The following is a 22,150-nucleotide window of genomic DNA, read 5'->3' as shown; positions in this document are numbered from 1 at the left end:
CAGCCCTGTTCCTGCTCAGTCTATGAGCTCCCTCTCTTCCTGCCTTTTAGGAACACGGAGTCACAGCTGTCTGAACCCCTGTCTCCTGAGTTGTAATTCCTGAGATCCCCAAATAAAGTTGCTCCCCCCCGCACCCCCCCTTTTTTTTTTGTTCTGGAGATGGAACCCATGGCCTTGCTAACCCAGCCCTAGTTTAATAAGTTGCCTTTTATTTATTTATTTTTTTTTTTAAGAGATAGGGTTCTAATTGTGTTGCCCAGGCTGGCCTTGAACTCCTGGGCTCAATTCCTGCCTCAGCCTCCCAAGCAATGGCCCACAGGCATGAGCCACTCCTCGTTTTATTTTCTTTTATTGTTATTTGATTTTATTTGGCACTGGGGATTGAACCCAGGGATGCTCTACCACTGAGCTAAAGCCCAGATCTTTTTTATTTTTTTATTTTGAGACAGGGTCTCACTAACTTGCCCATTCTGGTCTCAAATTTGCCATCCTCCTGCCTCTGCTTCCTGAGTCACTGGGATTACAGATGTGCACCACCATGACTGACTAGTTCTAGAATTAGCCATACTTCACTATGAAGTAAGAATAAGCAGAAAAAGTGGTTCAGTGAGCCAGGCAGGAGGGATTCTTTTTATAGACACAAAAGGGCTGAAGAGAGGAGAGACAAAAACACTCAAAGGGGTTGGTCATTGCAGTGACCTTCCTAGCAACGTGGAGACGGGAGAGAGAATAATAGAAAAATTAGCTCAGATTACATCAATTTATCTTTTGTGTATAAGGATTATGTCAAGGGAAACATTATTATGCCGGTTGAAACCTGTCTTTCTGGGAATTTGTTCTCTCTCTAATCCTGATTTCTTGGAAGGTCAGATAAACAGCTTAGTTGCAGTTTGGTGACCTGGAACTTTAGCCCGAGTGACTCCATTTTAATTTTTAGTCTGCTCTGCTGGGGCCCAGTGCAGGAGCTTAGTTCAAAACAATGCCTCCTACAATTTTTATTTAATTGAATGAAACATGGTTCCTGCCCTCACGGAACCAGCATCTAGTGTGGGAGACCAAGGTAAATATTCACACATCCAGGTCACTTCTGAGCAGGAAAAATCAGAATGGCTGAAGCATACGGAAGCAGAGAGAAGGGGGTGTCCCCAAGCGGGAGGCAGACCCACATGCCACCTGGGACTGGGATTGGATGCTGAGTTCATTGGGGTTGCAGGGAGGGAGCAGAGAAGCTGGTTTAGGCGGTGCCTCTGACTGCTGGGTGGGAATGGACTTTGAGGAAGACTGGCCACTGGTAGCATTAGAGATCAGTAGGAGGCACAGCTGGACAGTGGGGGATGGAGCCCGCAAGGGGGCATGGGAACATCTAAGTATAGAAAAAAGCCCTTGGAGGTGACTTTGCTGGTTGTCTGCTCCTGTGGGACAGCCCTCCACTACCTTGCTGTCTCGCCGTCATGGATGGAAATAGTAGCCATGTAGTTGTGCTTTGTTATTTGGGTTTGGTCAGGGTTCAGCTAGGTGACTCTTCAGCTTCCTGTGACCTCTGCAAGGGTCACTCAGTGCGATTCACTCGAGGTCAGGCTGAGCTGGGTGTCTAAGGAACTTGCATCCTGGGCTGGGATGGCAGGAACCCTGGCTCTCTACGTGGAACATCCTGATGGCCGCAGTGCAGTCAAGAGTGAGTGCCCCAGGGCTGGGGATGTGGCTCAAGCGGTAGTGGTAGCCCGCTCGCCTGGCATGCGTGCGGCCAGGGTTCGATCCTCAGCACCACATACCAACAAAGATGTTGTGTCCACCAAAAATAAAAAAAAATATATATTAAGATTCTCTCTCTCTCTCTTAAAAAAAAAAAAAAGAGTGAGTGTCCCAAAGTGGGCATGGTGGCGCACACCTGTGACCCCAGTGATTCAGGAGGCTGAGGCAGGAGAAGGGCAAGTTTGAGGCCAGCCTGAGCAACTCAGCAAGACTGGGTCTGAAAATCAAAAGGACTCAGTAGTGTCACTGGGTTCAATCCCCAGGACAAAAAAAAGAAAAGAAAGGTGACTGTTTTACATTTCTGAATCCTATTAACGTTTGGGACCAAAAAATTGTAGGGAGCCCTCCTGGGCTGTGTGCTGCATCCTTGGTCACTAGCTCAGACACATACCACCAACCAGAAGTGTCTCCATGTTGGGCATGTTACATGCCTGCGGTCCCAGCTCCTCAGGAAGCTGAGGCAGGAGGATCGCTTGAACCCAAGAGTTGGAGACCAGCCTAGGTGACATACAAGATCCCCCCCCAAAAAATAACATAAAAAGATAAATGAACAGCAATGTCTCCAGACAGTGCAGAGAGTCAGCTAAGCCCGTAACTGTCCTGCTTAAGAACTGCCACCTTGGGATCCCCCTACTGTGACTCTAGGCCTCCAACCTGCATCGGGAAACTTCACATCAAAATCTGGGGTTGCATCCCCAAACTGGTGGCCCCAAGTTGGAAGATCCCTAGCCACATGAGGGGTTCTAGTCCCCCATCTATCAGGGCTGATGTAGAGGCCCCCAGTAGACTTGCCTCAGTGGTACCTTGAAGGACAGAAGCTCCTCTCCCACCCCTCATCCACTCCCAACCTCACACAGGACATGACCTGGGTGCCGAGGCAAGGGGGCCCTTGCAGAGTATCTGACAAAGCTTCTCCTCTGACTCTGGCCACCAGCTCAGGAAGCCAACACTCTTTGCTCCTTCCCAGTCAGAGGTCGGGTGGCTGATGGGGAACAGAGGGGTTTGGACCTGCTGACAGAATTTGCTGGGAGGATGTGGTTTTCAGACGGAAGCACCAGAAGGCCAGGGTGCCATCATGAGGGGGAGTCAAGGGAAGAACAGGTCGGGAGAGTGTATTGGGAACCAAATTTGAACAAGTGGAGAAGTCCACTTGTCATCCCAGGGTCGATGCCAAGCTGGAGAGACAAGCCTGGAACTTGGGAGCGTGCTCCAGGCTGAAGCTAGAGTTATGGGAGTCATCAGAGATGGTATTTATAGCCACGAGACTGGCGGAGATCACCCAGGGAGGGAGTGTGGAGAGTGAGGTCCTGGACGGGGCTCTGGTGCTGTCTGATTAATAATAATCAGATAATAATTACCATCACTTTAGTCCTTGGAGTATCTGGCATGGTGCCTGGCCCTCTGTAAGAATTCACTGCATTGAATAGAACTTTTTCCCCATACTTTATCCGCCACCACCCCCAACTTTCCCCACTAATCAGAACTCAGTCTTAGCAAAGACCTGGGATGTGGGGCCCAGAGGCACAGCTTGGGAGGCTGAGGCAGGAGGATCATGAGTTCAAAGCCAACCTCAGTAATTTAGTGAGATCCTAAGCAATTTAGCGGGACCCTGTCTCAAAATTTAAAGAAACATGGGGTTGTGGCTCAGTGGTAGAGTGCTCGCCTACATGCACAAGGCACCAGGTTCGATCTTCAGCACCACATAAAAATATTGTGTCCACCTACGGCTTAAGAATAAATATTTTAAAAAAGATATTGTGTCCACCTACAACTAATAAATATTTAAAATATAAATGTATGTTCAATTAAAAAATTTAAATAAATATAAAAAGGTCTGGGGATGTGGCTCAGTGGTTAAGAGCCCCTGGGTTCAATCCCTGGTACCAAAAAAGAAAAAAAAAAAGGACCTGGGAGATAGGATCACTCAGTTAAGTGGGAAACGTAAGTATTCTCTAGACTTGGGCAGTTACCCCAGAATGAAATTTTGTTCTCACAGGGAAGCCCGGGTTATGTGAAATTCCCACTCCAGCAACAAAAGTTATCCCAGAATCCCGAGCTGCAACCATCCCTCACCCCCAAGCCCCAGTATGCTGAATTTCAACTATTTTACTTTTTCTGATAAGAGAATTTTAAAACTGGGAATTTGCTCTGCGGGAAAGTGGTCACACTGGTTAACCCTTTCAGTCTCTCACCCGCTTCAGGAACTATGGTCTCAAGCTGACTCCACATGCAGCCCTCGACCTTTCCACACCCTGATGAGCAGAGGCACTGAAATAGCAGCATGAGTCACTCAGGGACTGTCATGTGACGCACAGGCCAGGATGCCTTCTGCAGTGAAACTCCCGTGTTCCAGAGACCTGGGCTAAGGAAAGGGGACACTGGCCGTCCCATGTGGCTGCCTCTTGGGAGGGCTCCAAGTTCACCAAGAGGTTAGGAAAAGCCTGAGTAGGTGGAAATTATAAGAGCTCACATTTTTTAGTGTTCCAAAGTAAATTTATCATGACAGTGAAGGAGCTTAAGTTTCAGGGTACCCCAGTTTCCCACCTTCTAAAGCCCCACATCTCCTTTTTTTTTAATATTTATTTTTTTAGTTTTAAGTGGACACAATATCTTTATTTTATATTTATGTGGTGCTGAGAATCAGACTCAGTGCCTCAAGCATTCTAGGTGAGCACTCTACCACTGAGCCACAACCCCAGCCGCCCCCCCACATCTCCTTTTTTAGTTCTAAGTTTCCTTTTCACAAAAGAAGCTTGTTTTCTTTCTTTTTTCCACCCCACCACCTTGTACTGGGTATTGAACCAAATGGTGCCTTACCACTGAGCTACATCCCCAGTCCTTTTCATTTTTTTGTGAGACACAGGGTTGGGCTAAGTTGTCCAGGCTGGCCTCAAACCTGCTGAGGCTGGCCTTAAATTCTTTGATTCCCCTGCCTGAGTCTCTGGAGTCACTGGAATTACAAGCATGCACCACAGCGACCCAAAAGCGATTTTTGCATTTTCACTCATACTGTTTTTACCCAGTGCTTACAATTACCTTCAACACCTAATAGGGTGTTTGATACTATTTGATGAATTAATGAATGCCTACTATGTGCCAGGTACTGTGCAACACATTAGGAACCCCAAATTAAAGGAAAACAGACACAAGGCCCTCACTGACCTGACTGCAGTGCTGATAACAAACTCATTTAATTTGCACAGCCCACAGTGCTATAAAAGAGGTAAACACTGGACAGACGTTAGTGTGCTTGAAGGGGACCAGCTGTCAAGGAACTCTGATAGCCAGGCAGCCTGAGAGATGGGCAGTTACTCCAGCAGAGGGACAGAATGAAGAAGTCTGCCTAGTTCAAGAACAGAGACTCGGCTGTGGCTGGAGTCTGTACTGGAGAGGACAGGGAAAGACGGTGGGAAAAGCAGGCCTGCTTAGTGGGTCCTAAATCCCATCCCAAGGCCTCCAAGAGTTTTGAGGGAAGATTACCGCGCGTATGAGATCTGCTGTCATTTTGGTTCCTGAGAATAGAAGAAACACAGCGGGATGAGGAGCAAGTATTGACAAACGGGGACCCTTTAAACCCTGGGGAGAGATGGCACTACCCACAGTGGGTAGGAGGAGGACACAGCAGGGCCCAAGACTCTCATCCAACTCCCCGACCCACCCCGAAATCAGGAGGCTGCTTTGCTCCAATAACCACAGCACACCTTGGCAGCAAGAGCAGCGTCCTAATCAGCAGGTCCATCCCTTCACACCCCAGGCTCTTGTGTGTCTTGCCTTGCTTCCACATTTGGGGCTGGGGCTTACGGCCCTACCAGGTCGCCCTGGCCCACAAGTGAAGTAAGTAGCTCATTCAACCGTTTCCTTTCCCCCTTTCAGTCTGTGATTCCCGCGGGCTAACACTGCCAGCAGACTCCCCCTCGCTCCTCCGTTACCGAACCCTGCACCCGAGGGTTCAGAGAGGGTGTGCGGCTCCGCGGCGGCCACCCAGAGGACCAGCCGCGCCGCGGGGAGAGCCTGGACCTGTCCCCAAGCCCAGCACCTTCACTGCCTCGCGGCCTTTTTTTTTTTGAACATTCAACCCAACAGCTGGGATGCAGGGAAGGGCCCGAGGTCGGGGCGCTGGGCAGCGCAGGCACCCATCGGCCAGGGCCAAGCTCTCCCAAACCAGCCGCTACGGTCACCCTGAAGGCTGGGACCCCGAGCCCGACGCACGGGGGCGAAGGGGATCTGTTGGTCCAATTCTCGGCGGAGTGAGGCAGGAAGCTGGCCTAGAGGCTGGTCCCGCGGCCGCCCGAGTCACAGCGACAGTGCTCATGGCCTCAGACTCCAGTCAACCACCGGCCAGGCTAAAGCAGGCCCTCTGCAGGGCAGCAATTTAAACCTATCAGCGCAAAGAGTTGACAACTCCCCGCCCAACTGAAGTTTTTTTTTTTATTCTGAAGACGGTCGCGTCATGGAGTCCTGCAGCCCAATGAGAGAGGTGGAAATTTCCAGAAAGAACAGGACCAATGGGCGCGGCCACTTCGTCCGCGATTGACGGACTAAACCGCCAATCCGTGCCGCAGAAGTCCGCTCCTCCCTCCATTCGTCGAGCCTGCGATGGGCGGGGCTTTGGGGGAGAGTCCAATCCCAATGTGCGGAGGAGGCAGGGTCGAAGCTATTACTCTCCAATGTCCAACGAGAGGGAAGCAAAGATGATGGGCTGGACTCCAAGCCAATAGTAGAGTAGTACAGACAACCTCCTAGAGGAGCTCGACCAGTGAGTAGGCGAGGAGGGGGCGGGCGCCGGAGTCCCGGCAGCTTCTAGTAGGTTCCAGAAGGCGGCGCGTGCGGTTGCGAACGCGGAGCGGACGGGAACGCGGAGCGGTCGGATTCGATTCAACGGGGTTCCGGGCCAGGCTATGGAGCAGGTGAAGGGGGAGGGGCGGGCTGAGGCCCTGGTGCCTTTCGGGGTCCGACCGAGGCCAAGCCGCGGCGGAGGGGCGGGGTGAGGCGGGCGCCGGGCCCGGGGCGTGCAGCTGCGGCGAGAGGCGAGGGCGTGAGGGCCGTAGTCGCGGCCGCAGGGCGGGAGGGAGTCTGCAGCGCGGCCCGACCAGGGGAGCGACCATCGCCTCCTGGCTCGGCGAGGACGGCCGGAGGAGGCCGGGGTTCGGCGTGAGGCGGGCCCGCGGCCGAGCCCCGGGGGCCTCCAGAGAGATGGCTGCAGGCTAAGCAGGGGGATGGCGCCGGCCTCACTGGAAGGCTGGAGGTCGGCGAGGGGCCTTAGTTGACACCGGGAAGGTCTCGATCTTGGAGGCCAGAGCCTGCCCATGGAGGAGCCACCCAGCACTTGGCCACGATGAAGTTGGAAAATCCAGGGAGCGGGAACCGCAATACCCTGAGAGGAGCCGGGGCACTCCGGAGCCTGGGACCCAGTTGGGGAAATGCTCCTTTTGTGCATCTTGGAAGGTCAGGGTAGAAAAGTTGAGTAGACTTTGCCTGATGCAGGGGGTGGCGGTGTTGCAAAGTCCTTGGGAGAAATTCTGTCTCTACCTGTGTTTTACACATGTATGCACAGCCCCTCCCCCTCTTTTTGTCTGTGTGACTGTAGGGTGACTGAGGACTGACACCTCTGGAAAGTCGGTTTCTGATTACACAGGAATTAGTAGCTATAGACCTAGTGAGCGAACAGAAGTTAACTTGCTTCTGCGCAGCATTTGGGGGGCTGAGTTGAAGCTGCTGCTCTTGCTTTCTGTAACTTGGTTAAGTCCACCGTGACTTACAGCTGAGAGGTCTGGAGAGTTTTTTTTGCATAGGAAACCGTTTTTGAGCTGTAGTGATTTATCTGGAAAAAGTCAAAACAGCTCACTCTTTTTGCAAAAAAGCTACAAAACTGAATCTTTAGCGTGGTATAGCTGCAGCTCCTGTAGTAAAAGCTGGAGCTTCCTTGTTAAATTAATAAGTGGAAATTTAGAGAATAATAAACTTTTTATCCTTTCATAATCAAAAGGGTTTGTGGTGTGTGACAAGAATAAGAAAGGCAGTTTCTTTTAACAAAATATTTTGGTTAGGGGTTCGGTCGATTGAACCCAGGGCCTTGAGCATGCATTGTGTGTGTGCTCTGTCACTGAGCAGCATCCTAAACCCAAAATAGTTTTCTTAAAAAAAACACCAGCATTGTAGAAGGATACATACGCACAGGTAGGCTGTGACTGACTAAACTCAGAGCTGCAAACTTACATGAGGAATACACAAATGACTCTCCTTCCCCCCCCTCCCTAAATAAGCATCTGCATTTACAGTTTATTAATTTGTTTATTTTTAGGAGATGAGGGTCACACTATGTTGCAAAGCTGGGCCCACATTCGCATGCTCTGGAGAACCTCATGCCTCTCGGCCTCCCCAGTAGCTGGGACCACAGTGCACACTACCACCCAGGCTTGTTTTCATTTTAATCTGTGAGAACCATGTTTCAATTTTGGGAAATATTTAAGATGGACAATTTTTTTTAAGATATTTATTTTTTAGTATAGGTGGACACAGTGTCTTTATTTTACTTTATGTGATGCTGAGGATCAAACCCAGTGCCTCATCCATGTTAAACGAGTGATCTACTTCTGAGCCACAACTCCAGCCCTCAAGAGGGACAAATTTAAGTGATCAAATACTTTTTTTTTTTTTTTTTTTTTTTGGTACTCGTGATTGGAATCCATTGGTGCTTTTACCACTGAGCTACATCCTCAGGTCTTTTTATTTTATTTTGAGATAGGGACTTGCTAAGTTTGCTGAAGCTAACCTGGAACTTGTGATCCTCCTGCTTCAGTCTCCTCGCCTGCTGGGATGACAGGTGTGTGCCACCAGGCCACCTCACAGTGATACACTTTTTACATTTGACCCAATACAGATTTGCAACTCTAGATGTGGTTGGTTGGTTTGTTTTTTGGCAGTGCTAGGAATTGAACCCAGGGCCTTCAGCATAGTAGGCAGCAGCTTTTCAAAATTGGTCTCTATAATACAGAAAAGTATTTCTTCTTCTTTTTTTCTTCTTCTTCTTCTTCTTTTTCTTCTTCTTCTTCTTCAATTTTTCATGATTATTTTTGTGGTGTTGGGGATCAAACTCAGGACCATTTTATTTTTTGAGATAGGGTCTCACTTTGATCCTGACTGGCCTTGAATATGGTAAGTCTTCTGCCTCAGCCTCCTGAGTCGCTGGGATTATAGGCGTGCTCCACAATCCCTGGCTCGCTCACTCTTCCTTTTTTTCCTTTTTGTGGTACTGGGGATCTCTTGTCTAACCTCAAACTTGCAATCCTTCTGCCTCTGGTCTCCTGAATAGCCAGGCTTACAGGCATTTGGTACCGCACCCAGCTGAAAAGTATTTTTCATGTCTAGTTCTGACCTGCAGTGGGAAAGGAAATCAGTTTTGTAGGTCACAGCCAGCGTTGTTTTTTTTTTTTTTTTTTTTGGCTCTGAGGTTTGAACCCAGGTCCTTGAGCATGCAAAACACATGTACATTCTACCACTAACCTATCTATACTCTCAGCCCCTGTATAACATGTGTAATAAAACAGTATTATGTACACTGTGCTGGTATTTTCTGTTTTACTTGCTCTTTTAAAATGCCTGGCATGGTGGAGCATACCTGTAATTCCAGCAACTCAGGAAACTAAAGCAGGAGGATGGCAAGTTTGAGGCTAGGTTCACCACTTAGTGAGGCCCTGTTCAAAATAAAAAAGGAGTTAGGAGTGTAGCTTAGTGGAAGAGCACCCCAGCACCAAAAATACAAAATGTTGGTCATGACCTACAAAACTGATTTCCTGTCCCACTGAAGGTCAGTATTGGGTTTGAAAAATGCTCCTCTGGAAGGTAGGCAAGAACTTCACAAAGCTGTTCCTTAGCTGACTCTCTCCATGCCCCAATTTTTTAAATTATAAGGATCTCACTTAAGTTGCTGGGGCTGGCTTTGAACTTGGTATTCTCCTGCTTCAGCCTACCAAGTTGCGATTATAGGCCTGTGACACTATGCCAGTTCTCAGTTGCCTCTTCACACCAGTTGAGTGGAGCTTATGAAGTTTCAGCTTCATACCTCAATCCTGGACTCTGCGACTTTCATCCCTTGTTTGCTAAATTTTGGTAGTTTTCCTCTGCCTTTTTCCTCTTTACCCTTATGTTTTGTATTTTGATTTTTTTTGTTGTTGTTTTGTTTTGCTTTTGCAATGTTGGTAATCACACTCATGGACCCATGCTAGCCAAGCAAGAACTGTACCACTAAACCACATCCCTAGCACTTTGCCCTTGCTCCTTTAAGATCTCTTGGGATGGGGCCAGGCATGGTAGCATGGGCACACACCTGTAATCCTGGCCACTTGGCAAGATGAGGCAGGACTGCAAGTTCAGGGCCAGCCTGGGACACTTAGTGGACATCTTGTCTCAAAAGTGCTGGGGATGTAGCTCAGTGGTGGAATACCCTGGATTCCTAGTTTGAATCCCCACTACTGGGGCTGGGGAGAGGTTCCCATGGATGAAAGTTCCTGATTGATGTGCATCAAGATTTCAAAGTCATTTAACAGAATTCTTTAGGGGATGGATGGGTTACTGAGGCCACTTTACCACTGAGCCACATCCCCCAGCCCTTTTTATTTTTTTGAGATAGGGTTTTGCTAAGTTGCTATGGCTGGCGGGTACTTGAAATCTTCCTGCCTCAATATCCCGAGCTGCTGGGATTACAGATGTATACCACCATGACTGGCCAGAATTCATTTATTCTTAATATTAATACACTGGGTCCTGGGTGTATAAAGACTGCCTTAATAGCTCAAATGATCTGGAATCCCACGGATTATGTTTGTACTTTGAAGGGTGCTATGGATATATGGTGGGTCATCTGACCTTTTATAGGATAATTCTCCTCTTAAAAACCCTTTCATTAAGACCCTGTTAGGCCAGGGCCTCGTTCCTTCACTTTTTAATCACCTTGGTGTGTTCTATCTTGCATTCTGATTCTGAATATTTGGGAGGATAGGGAATTTACTTTCTCTAGCCTCTTTGTGTTATAGTAATATTCAAGCCTTTGGAGGACCAGCTTACTCATTTAGGATCAGAATTAGTCTACCATGTGGTGACATTTTACCACGTGGATAAATGGAGATGGTAGCTGAGCCATGAGAATTTGTACACACACACAGAGATTGAACCCAGAGGGACTTAACCACTGACCCACATCACTAGCACTTTTTTCTTTTTGATTTTTTAATTTTGAGACAGGGTCTCACTAAGTTGCTTAGGGCCTCAGCCTCCCAAGTCCCTGGGATTATAGATTTGCACCACTGCACTAGCTCATGAGGAGCATCTTGGGGGAGGGGGCAGGTACTGGGGATTAAACTCAGGGCCACTCAACCACTGAGCCACTTCCCCAGCCCTGTTTTGTATTTTATTTAGAGACAGGGTCTCACTGAGTTGCTTAGCACCTCACTTTTGCTGAGGCTGGCTTTGAGCTTTTGATCCTCCTGCCTCAGCCTCCAAGCTGCTGAGATTACAGGCACCTGGCTCTGAGGAGCATCTTGATGCTCTAGAGGAAAGGAAACCTTGCCATCCTAAAGCCTGTGGTGTGCATGAATCTACATTCCTTCCTGATCATCTCTCCCTGTGGGGAGTGCCTCTGCCTATGCTCAGTTTATCCTTTGGATTCTTTGGGAATCTGTGACAAATGAATTGGCATGTGTTGGTTGGTTGGTTTTTGGTGATGCTGGGGATTAAACCCAATCCCTTGGGCAAGTGCTCTGCCACTGAGCCACATCCCTAGCCTTCAGGTTTACTTTTCCAGTGTAGGAACGTGTGGGTGAGATCTGGAGGGTTCTGACAGCTCTGAGTGAAAGGGGGACTAGGGTTCTTACCAGTCTGCACAAGAGCCACTGGAGAGCAGAGATGGGTTTCTTGTGCCTTGCTGCTCCCACCCACCCACTGCTGGCTCCCAAAGGTGTGGAAAATGAGTGATCACATCTAATCTATAAAGTAATCTGTGTACTGGTAACTGGGGGAAAATGTCATCTAAAAACTTGGAGACAGATTAAGCGTACTGTGGAGAGAAACTATAGGCTTCCTTTCTCCTCAGGTGAATGAGCTAAAGGAGAAGGGCAACAAGGCCCTGAGTGCTGGAAACATTGACGACGCGCTCCAGTGCTACTCTGAAGCAATTAAGTTAGATCCCCAGAACCATGTGCTCTACAGCAATCGATCTGCAGCCTATGCCAAGAAAGGGGACTACCAGAGGGCCTATGAGGATGGCTGCAAAACCGTTGACCTGAAGCCTGACTGGGGCAAGGTAAACCTGGGGGAGTTGGGACTCTCGCTCTTTCCCAGAATGGCTTTTGGTACTCAGTCTGGTCTGCAGTACTTATTGGCAGGTCCTCCTGCTTGGCCTAGTTGCCTGTCCCAGAAAAGTGATGTTTGTTACCCACCTAGCCCCTCTCTGCATGAGTATGCCCCTGAAAGTAATACCATATTTCACCAAATTTAAGTTCACATCAGTTGTGAGCTTTGTTGTATTGCTGAGAATGAAAAGGATGTCCCCCAAAACTGAGAGCACCTGCTCATCAGATGGATCCAGGTGGGGAGGGTGAGTGTTGATATTGGGCATGAAAATTCTTTTTATTATTATTATTTATTTTTTAGTTTTTAGGTGGACACAATATCTTTATTTTTATGTGGTGTTGAGGATCGAACCCAGTGCCTCGCGCATGACAGGCGGGCACACTACCACTTGACCCACGTCCCCAGCCCATGAAAATTCTTAAAGATCAGTTGTTGTTGTTGTATTGTCCTTTTTTTCTTAATGGCATTCGTGTGGATATCTTCTGGTTCATAAAATGCAGAACAGGTTTTTTGAGTTGGTTTGGATTTATGCTGTTCTTTTAAAAAATTTTTGCATCCTTTTTCTTGCGTTTAAGGGTTATTCACGAAAAGCAGCAGCTCTTGAATTCTTAAACCGATTTGAAGAAGCCAAGCGAACCTATGAGGAAGGTTTAAAACACGAAGCCAATAACCCTCAGCTCAAAGAGGGTTTACAGAATATGGAGGCCCGGTTGGCAGGTAGGTACCACTGTGGTTTTTTTTGTTTGTTTTGTTTTTTTGGTTTTTTTTTTTAATATTTATTTTTTAGTTCTCGGCGGACACAACATCTTTGTTGGTATGTGGTGCTGAGGATCGAACCCGGGCCGCACGCATGCCAGGCGAGCGCGCTACGGCTTGAGCCACATCCCCAGCCCATCCACTGTGTATTTTTTAAATGGGATTGATCATGAGGGCACAGTAATTAAAATGAACAGATTTCATAGTGATGCACTGTTAGATTTGTTGTGCTGGGACCAAAATGCCTCACCAGAACAACTTAGGAGGAAAAGTTTATTTTGCCTCCTGCTCTCAGAGGTTCAGTCCATGGTGCACTGACTACATTGCTGTAGATTCAAGATGGGGCGGAAGAGCTCCATGCATGGCAGCCGGGTTTGGGCGAGAGAGCCAAGGGGAGGAACAGTCCTTCCAGACATGTATATGTGTGTCCCCAGCACTAACACAGGCGCTTTTGGGGACACCTCATATCCAACCATAATGTGTACTCTTTCTTTATTCAAACAGAGAGGAAATTCATGAACCCTTTCAACATGCCTAATCTTTATCAGAAGTTGGAGAGTGATCCCAGGACAAGGGCACTGCTCAGTGATCCTACCTACCGGGAACTGATAGAGCAACTACGAAACAAACCGTCAGATTTGGCCATGTAAGCAGAAGCAGCACATCAAGTCTAGAAGGGAACGATGGCAAAGGGTTCCCTGGTCCAGACTGCAGAGTTTCTGTGTTTGCTTTTTCTCTTCTGAGTGGCAGGGGTTTGTTTATTTGTGTATATGTAAGAGAGGGTTCAGAGGAGCACGTATTACAGTCATCTCAATCTTGCTTTGAATCTGTAAGGTCTCTTTCTTGCTCCTAGATTTTTTCAATTAAAAAAATTTTTTTAATTTAAATTTTACCCCCCAAAATTTTTTTTTTCCCTTTGGCAGTGCTAGGGATCAAACCCATGGCCTTGTGCATGTTAGGCAAGCACTGCTCCACCACTGAGCGACACCCCCTGTCCTCTTCTAGGATTCTGACCTAGTACCAATCCCACCCTTTCCAAAAACAGTCCTGCTGTCCCTGTTGAAAACCCTCTCATCAGGGTTGAGAGGAGCACCTGGTTTGGAGATCGCTTATAGATCTTGTACTGAAATCTGTCAGTGTCTGAATCCCTGGCCCATGAGGTCAGATAGTGAGTTTCTTTTTTTGTTTGTGCTGGGGATGGAACCCACGGCCTTGTGCATGCTCATGCAAGGCAAGCACTCTACCAACTGAGCCTTATCCCCAGCCTGATAGTGAGTTCTGTCTACAGTAACTCATTTCTCTGTCTGCTCTGACCTCAAGTAACACTTCTGATTTTTGCAACTTCATTTTAGAGTTTTGAAGGGTTAAGTATTTTCCCTTTATGACTTGTGGGTAGAGTAGAATCCAGCCATCCATTGATGGGTGAGAAGCTTTAGTATACAGGAACCTGTTCGTAATGGGGGTTTAGGGTCAGTCATGGAGAGGAATAATGGCTATTTTTCTTCTTTTAAAAAATTAATACTAGGAAACTACAAGATCCCCGGATCATAACCACTCTTAGTGTCCTCATTGGGGTTGATCTGGGCAGCATGGATGAGGAAGAAGAGGCTGCGACACCCCCGCCTCCGCCTCCCCCCAAAAAGGAAACCAAGCCAGAGCCAATGGAAGAAGATCTCCCAGAGAATAAGAAGCAGGTCTCATTTTTCTTTATTCCTCACTGTCATGCATTTATAAACAAACAAATCACCTAGAAGCATGTACGCTAAATGGCAACAATGACAAAGGATAGCTCTAATTTTTTTGAGAGCTTGGTATGTGCTAAGTTTATTGTTGGTAGCTACTCAGGAGGCTGAGAAAGGAGAAACACTTCAGCCTGAGAGTTTGAGGACCACCTGGGCAACATAGCAAGGCATTGTCTCAAAGAAAAGGAAAAGTTGCATATAAAAACACAGCAGCCTGGCTCGGTGTTTACCTGTGTATCCCAGGCATGGGTTTACACACCTGTAATCCCCGTGGCTCAGGAAGCTGAGGCAGGAGGATCACGAGTTCAAAGCCAGCCTCAGCAACAGCGAGGTGCTAAGCAACTCAGTGAGACTCTCTCTCTGAATAAGATACAAAATAGGGCTGGGAATGTGGTTCAGTGATCAGGTGCCCCTGAGTTCAGTCTGGTAACACACACACACACAAAAAGGGAAAAGACAAAAGATGAGCTTCACGAGATTTCCTAGTAATCGTGTATTTTGAAGCGTCTTGGTGTGGCATGTCCCCTGTAGTTAACACACTGCTGCCATCTGAAGAACTGGGCAAAACAGGACAATAAAGTTGAGGATCCAAGTCCCTGGCATGGTCCAGAAGAATGCTGTCTACATCAGTCCTTAGGCTTGCTGTCTCCTGGTTGGAAATAGTTTGTGATTGAAAGTTTGTCCACTTAGCAACACTCTTTGAGCAGGAGGCATGTGTCTGAACAATTTTATTTCCCATCTCGTAACGGCAGATTGTTGCCAAATTTAGCACCTTTAAATGGGTAAGCGTTGGTTGCTCACAGTGTCTCAGCTGGAAAAGGGCCCTCAGTGTGGGTGGTAGTAAGCTGTGCTGAAGTCTCCTCCTGCCTCCCTGGCCCCTTCCCCTGGTCCTTTCAACACCACCCCTCTGCTGACAGCTATGACCTGGAAACAGCCATGTGGCAGGAACCAGCCTTATGGCTACCTCTCAGCAAAACATGACACAAAATTTTACTGTCTTTGCCATTGCTTTGAGTTGAGGGAATTTCCTCTACCTTGAAGCCCTCTCCTTTCTGAAAGAGTCAGGAGAGTAGGTGGAAAATGCAGAGTATCAAGGGAAACAAAGATTTTAATCTTGATGGTAAATATGTGATTACACACCTGTAGCCATTTGAAGACGAGGCCTTTGTTATGGAGAACTCAGTTCCTTAGATGTGTTGCTTATACATGCATCTCAGTACCCATGGCAGGTGATAGACTCGCCCTTTGGTCTTCTGAGTTGTATTGGCTCAGCACTTACTTCTCCCAAACCCCCCATCTAGGCACTGAAAGAAAAAGAACTGGGGAATGATGCCTACAAGAAGAAAGACTTTGACTCAGCCCTGAAGCACTATGACAGGGCCAAGGAGCTGGATCCCACCAACATGACTTACATTACTAATCAAGCAGGTGAGGCCCAGAAGCCAGGGCAAGAGAGTTTGTGGGCTTTTTTCAGGGAAGAGGCAAGGACTGACTCTTTTCACCACCCTGCTTGGCAGCGGTATACTTTGAAAAGGGCGACTACAATAAATGCCGGGAGCTTTGTGAGAAGGCCATCGAGGTGGGGAGAGAGAACCGAGAAGACTATCGACAGATTGCCAAGTATGCTTGACCTTCTGGAGCACCTCAAGTAGTGTGAAGGGTTTGCTGTCCAGGCTTAAATATCCTCGCATGGGAGGAGGGTTGCTGGCCCTGAATGTATCACGTTAAGAAGGTGTTGGAGGGTCTGGGGATATAGCTCACTTGGTAGGATGCTTGCCTCGCATGCCCAGGTCCTGAGTTCGATCCTCAGCACCACATAAAAATAAAGAAAGGTATTGTGTCTATCTACAACTAAAAATACTTCTTAAAGGGGGCGTGGGCTGAAAAGGTGGTCACAGGATCCAGGACAAGGTGTTGCAAGGGCACAGTGCCAAGGCAGTAATGTAGGTCTTTTTCCTAGTTGTAAGCGTATTTTCCCTGCAGGGGCTCACCTCATCTCTGGCTCTGCCCTCAGCAAATACTTTTGTCTCTTTCATCTTAACTAGAGCTTATGCTCGAATTGGTAACTCCTACTTCAAAGAGGAAGCGTACAAGGACGCTATCCATTTCTACAACAAGTCACTGGCAGAGCACCGAACCCCAGATGTGCTCAAGAAATGCCAGCAGGTGAGTTGGAAAGGAATGGGGATTGTTGTGTGGGGGATGGAACCCGGGGTCTTGTACAAGTTAATCCTCTACCACTGAGCTGCACCCCCCAGCCATGTGGATTTTCTTAACAGTTGAGTGTCATTGCTATCACCTTAAATGTTTTTAAGTAGCAGCAACTCTGGTCATTTTACATGATACTGGCCTTTTCACTTAACATTGACATCCTGTAAGTTTGAGGCCAACATCAACAGTTTAGTGAGACCTTCAGTAATTTAGCTCAAGATCCTGTCTCAAATTTTTAAAAAAGGGTTGGGGATGTAGCTCAGTGGTAAAGCACCCCTGGGTTCAATCCCCAGGACATCCCCCCACCGAAAAAAATATCCTCGCATGGAAGGAGGGTTGGAGGGTCTGAGGATATATAGCAAACATTTGAGGGTCAGTGGAATAACTGTTATGGTTTTTATTGTAATTTAACAATCTATATTGACACTATTTGTCATAATTAACATAAGAGGGTAGTTTTATTCACAAAAAGATTGGTCAGGCCAGGTCTGAGGGCATATGCCTGTAGTCCCAGCTACTTAGAAGCAGAGACAGGAGGATGACTTGAACCTGGGAGTTCAAGGCCAGCCTGAGCAACATAGCAAGACCCCAACTTCAAAAAAAAAAAAAATGCTGTTCGGATATTTTATCATTATCATATCATTTATCATTATCATTTTCTTTTTGGGCATATTTTTTTAATGAAGTGTACATCAGTACCATTCATTGTTTTATTGTGTGCCTTGATAATGAGAAATGTAAGATATTTCTTACGGTGCTGGGAATTGAGCCCAGGGCCTCAAGCATGCTAAACCCACACACTACTGCTGAGCTACATCCCCAGCCCAGGATTGTAAAGTTCCTAAAACAAAAATTAAATATTGCCAGCAGAACTCTAAAAATTAAAATCCCAAACACTTAGCTTAGAGTTTAGATGGTCATGGGAGTTTGAGTTACTATTCATTCCAAGGATCTTTTTTCTTAGGCAGAGAAAATCCTGAAGGAGCAAGAGCGACTGGCCTACATCAACCCTGACCTGGCATTGGAGGAGAAGAACAAAGGCAATGAGTGTTTTCAGAAAGGTACCCACACAGTGTTCGTGGTGGATGACGTGGGGGGTGTCCTGCTCCTGACTCGGGAACCTAGAGGCAGAGGGTGGCTTACTGCTTGTTTCAAAAGTCTATTTTCCTTATCCAGGGGACTATCCCCAGGCCATGAAGCACTATACAGAAGCCATTAAACGGAATCCACGAGATGCCAAACTGTACAGTAATCGAGCTGCCTGCTACACCAAACTCCTGGAGTTTCAGCTGGCACTCAAGGTGGGTCTGAGAGGCAGGCTGCTGCTCCTGTGAACCTTTGCAGGAGGAATGGGATCCATCTCCTTGTTTCCTTCCATCAACAGGTTGATGTTTTTTGACTCCAGATTTTCGGTGGCAGTACTTATGGGTATAAATCATGGGGCCTCTGTCTGCCCAGTACTGGCACTTGGTGTTAGTGGGTGGGAGTACTTGAGAGGGTGTTCTCACCACCTTCCTTGAGAACCCTGGTACTTGTTGCTTTCCGTTATCCATCACTGTGTGTGTGTCTTTGTGTGTCTCGGGGTGCTGGAAATCATACCCTGAACCTTGCACATACTAAGCAAGTGCTCTGCTGCTGAGTTATAAAAAGGGCCCCAGCCCCTTTTAACCAGCTCAGGTGCACAGGTCAGCAGCATGAAGTTCATTCCCAGGGCATTTTCCTCTCCTAAGCTGAAATTTCCCCTGGTCACCATGGTTCTTTTTAATATTCATCATGACTACTTTAGACACCTATCTGTTGATCACACATGATTTGTCCTTTTGTAACTGGCTTCTTTCACTTAGCACAGTGTCCTCTGGGTTCATTTGTTGAGGAGCACCGTATTGTTTTCCACCTGGCTGTGCCCTCTTTCCCTCGATTTTTTGATGTTCAGTTTAGCTGTAGGTAGGTCTGCAGTTGTCAGTCATATCAAGTGTGTTCTCTTTGACACTGGAGAAGTTGTTCTATGTCATTCTGACTACAAGTCACTCTGTTTTTGTTTTTTCCTTTTGAGATAGGGTCTCACTAAATTTCCCAGGGTGGCCTTGAATCTGGGGTCCCCCTGTGTACCTGGGATTACAGACATGTGGCACCACACCTGGCATAATTTTTTATTTTGAACATATTTAAACAGAAGAATACAAAGTGAAAGTTTCATGTATTCTCCATCTAAATATTGTCACTAGCTCAACCATTTGTGGAAAAAAATGAGGCCAGGCCTGGTGGCACATGCCAATATTCCCAGCTGATCAAGAGACTGAGGTTGGGGCTGCAGTCGTGGCTCAGTGGTTGAGCGCTTGCCTAGCATGTGTGAGGCACTGGGTTCGATTCTCAGCACACATAAAAATACATAAAGGCTTTGTGTCCATCTACACCAGAAAATATTTAAAAAGATACTGAGGCTGGAGGTCATTTGAACCCAGTAGAGAACCAAGACTAGGGTACTAGCCCTGTGCTTGAATGTTCATACATCCTGCTTTCTTGCCCGTCAAAAAATATGTCTTTGGGCTGGGGATGTGGCTCAAGCGGTAATGTGCTCGCCTGGTGTGCGTGGGACGCTGGGTTCGATCCTCAGCACCACATAAAAATAAAATCAAGATATTGTGTCCACCAAAAACTAAAAAAAAAAAATTCTCTCTCTCTCAAAAAAAAAATGTCTTTGTGGGCTGGGGCTGGGACTAGGGCTCAGTGGTGGAGCACGCACCTGGTCCATTCGAGGTGCTGGGTTTGATCCTCAGCACCATATAAAGGTAATAAAATAAAGGCATGTGTCCAACTACAACTAAAAATTTTTTTAAATATACGTCTTTGAGTTTTGAACAGGTATCAAGTCTCAGCACTTAAAGGGGTTGTTATATTCTCTATAGAACTAGGTCAGATACCTCCTTTGTTCTTCATTACATCAGCCTTGTGTAGAGTCCAGCTGTCATTTTGTGTGGGCTGGTGATCTGGAGTGGTCTCTCCTGGTGGTGTCGCCCCGCTTTCTCCTGTCTTGCTTCACCTCTTAAGTAACCCAGGGGCCAGGACAAGCAGGAATGGCAGGGGCAAAAGCCACGCACGGCTTCTGTGATCGCTGGCCTGAGTGAGCCATGAGAGAAAGCCTAATCCCTCTACTGCTTCTTTCTAGGATTGTGAGGAATGTATCCAGCTGGAGCCAACTTTCAGTAAGTGCTTTTCTCCCTCTTCTCCTCTCCCTGGGTTTGATCAAAAGACTGAGGAGAAAGAAAGGGCAAGGGCTTTGGGCCCTTAGCATTTTGCATCATGTGAGGGGAGTCTGTGTGGGGGAGGTCTGGTGCCTTGGAGGCCATTGGAGGTCGCGCCTCACCTCTTGTTTGTCTATAGTCAAGGGTTACACACGGAAAGCAGCTGCCCTGGAAGCCATGAAGGACTACACAAAAGCCATGGATGTATACCAGAAGGCACTGGAACTGGACTCCAGCTGTAAGGTGGGCTGCCACTGGCCATTAGTGATCCCTGTCTGTGCTTTGGGTCTTTTCTGTTTGCTCACTGGCTCTGGCCTCAGGTTCTCCTCCCCTGTCCCTCCCCAGTGATCTCTGGTGTCTTGGACCTGTCATAGCAGGTAGCCAGGTAATGGCGATGCCCTCCCCTTTGTCTTCTGGAATACAGGAGGCAGCAGATGGTCATCAGCGCTGTATGGTAGCTCAGTACAATCGGCACGACAGCCCCGAGGATGTGAAGCGACGGGCCATGGCCGATCCTGAGGTACAGCAGATAATGAGTGACCCAGCCATGCGGCTCATCCTGGAACAGATGCAAAAGGACCCCCAGGCACTCAGCGAGTAAGCCAAACCGCGGAAATAGCCTGCCCTGCAGGATGTGCATGGGCATGGCGTGGTCTGTGTAGGAGGAATTGTGGAAATCGTCCTCAGAATTACTGGAGAGGTTGGCAGAGGGTGGCAAGGTAAAGGAGGGGCCTCGTCTGCCTGTCGTCCTGATGGCTCAAGCAGTCGATTGGAAAGATCAGTTAACCTGGAGAAAGGTCTTGGCTTAGAGCCAACCAGATGCACAGTGGGCCCTCTCCTGGCTGTGAATTAGAACTTGCTCCGAGAGTGAGGAAACCTTTTCAGGGTCAAGAATCACTTTAAGCCACTTTCTTTTTCCTCTTCAGACACTTAAAGAATCCCGTAATAGCGCAGAAGATCCAGAAGCTCATGGATGTGGGTCTGATTGCAATTCGGTGATGACTTGCTCATCTCTTCCCTTCACCCTTGTGGAAAGACGAGCTGGGATGGCAGCAAGCAGCATGGTGCAGGGGGAGAGGGAGGAAGACAGCCCATCTTTATATTTATACCTGCCTACGTGGAAGACACAGACTCATACAGCCGCTGCCTTGGGCCCTCTGAGCACTCGCATGGTCTCTCACTGCTGTCCTTGGGTTCCGTGTCTCCTTCCCCTGCCCCCTCAGTCGCTGTCTCGGCTGCTCCCCATAGTTAGTTATTTTTTATTTGGGGCAGTGGGCATATATGGGGAGGGGAGGGTGTTCTTCCCAACCTGGGGCCCCAACTGTCTTCACATTGTTAACTCCACGCCTTCTTCAATAAAACAAGCCAATCAGGTGTGGTGACATGTTGCTGTGGCCTTGAATGTCCCCCCCCCCCCAAAAAAAAAAGGACTTTCTCTCATGGGTGACCCTGGACTGGTGGAGGTTTGCAGTGACCAGGCTGGAAACCTGAGCCTGGCCTGTTCTGATGGACCAGCTTTGGCTGGGTGTGAGCTCCACTCAGTTCCACAAGGTGGCTGCTAGGTGGTGCTGTTGCTCAACAACTGAAGGTGGCCTGCTGACTCCTGCCCAACTAAAGTGGCACTAGGTTTAGGTCACCTTTGGAATGATCCCTGTGCTGTGAATTCTCCATTCTTATCTCACAATCAAAAACCAACAACAGTTCTAGAGAACTGTCCAACCCAGAACCACATGGACCATGAGATGCTCTGACCCATAGAGAGCAGCTACTGTCAGCTGTTCCATTAGGTGCAAAAGCTGGTCAGTTTTCAAGAGCTTGCTCCTGGCATCCAGGAACTTACAACTAAGCTATACTTCATGTTTACAGCAAACTCCTAAAGCCCTCTTCCTGGCTGAGGAGGCCTCTGGCCGCTGTATACTTCCTCATTTGCTCCAAGAGCAGCTTCCTGGGCTAGCAAGACACGGAGGCCAGCAGCAGGCTGTACTTCCTGCTCCCCTGGGTTTGCATGAGCTGCTCTTCCCCTGGGAATCCCCAGCTGTGCCTCTGAGGGAGGTCCACTGATGTCATTTGGGTTCCCACCTACAACCCGAGTAAGGCCAC

At 47.8% G+C, this 22,150-nt stretch overlaps 1 protein-coding gene and 1 long non-coding RNA gene across 3 annotated transcripts; one reads left to right on the top strand and one right to left on the bottom strand.

Moving 5' to 3' along the window:
* Positions 1-4,927: 4,927 nt before the first annotated feature.
* On the bottom strand, positions 4,928-6,133 carry LOC113200861 (uncharacterized). 2 transcript variants are annotated; one of them, XR_013343492.1, is made up of 2 exons: positions 5,931-6,133; positions 4,928-5,264 (listed from the first exon to the last, which is right to left on the bottom strand). It is a non-coding gene; the product is annotated as an uncharacterized LOC113200861 (long non-coding RNA). The 2 variants fall into 2 exon arrangements; XR_003303085.2 differs by having other exon boundaries at positions 5,962-6,133.
* A 405-nt stretch (positions 6,134-6,538) lies between these two features.
* Positions 6,539-21,432, top strand: Stip1 (stress induced phosphoprotein 1). The gene is made up of 14 exons (XM_077797406.1): positions 6,539-6,659; positions 11,840-12,049; positions 12,675-12,816; positions 13,360-13,501; positions 14,381-14,549; positions 15,899-16,025; positions 16,115-16,217; positions 16,643-16,763; positions 17,773-17,869; positions 17,985-18,109; positions 19,975-20,011; positions 20,190-20,293; positions 20,475-20,647; positions 20,977-21,432. The coding sequence occupies exons 1-14, from the start codon at positions 6,651-6,653 to the stop codon at positions 21,047-21,049; spliced, it is 1,632 nt and encodes a 543-aa protein (XP_077653532.1). The 5' UTR covers positions 6,539-6,650; the 3' UTR covers positions 21,050-21,432.
* The last annotated feature ends 718 nt before the right edge of the window (positions 21,433-22,150 follow it).

This window comes from Urocitellus parryii, chromosome 4, assembly GCF_045843805.1.
Source record: "Urocitellus parryii isolate mUroPar1 chromosome 4, mUroPar1.hap1, whole genome shotgun sequence".
Lineage (NCBI taxonomy): Eukaryota > Metazoa > Chordata > Mammalia > Rodentia > Sciuridae > Urocitellus > Urocitellus parryii.
This window is presented reverse-complemented; position numbering and strand designations above follow the sequence as displayed.

Excerpts from the sequence above, each read along its gene's own strand:
- Stip1 (XM_077797406.1), top strand. Across the intron at positions 16,218-16,642 it reads GACTATCGACAGATTGCCAA|AGCTTATGCTCGAATTGGTA; the intron begins GTATGCTTGACC and ends CATCTTAACTAG. Across the intron at positions 20,648-20,976 it reads GACCCCCAGGCACTCAGCGA|ACACTTAAAGAATCCCGTAA; the intron begins GTAAGCCAAACC and ends TTTCCTCTTCAG.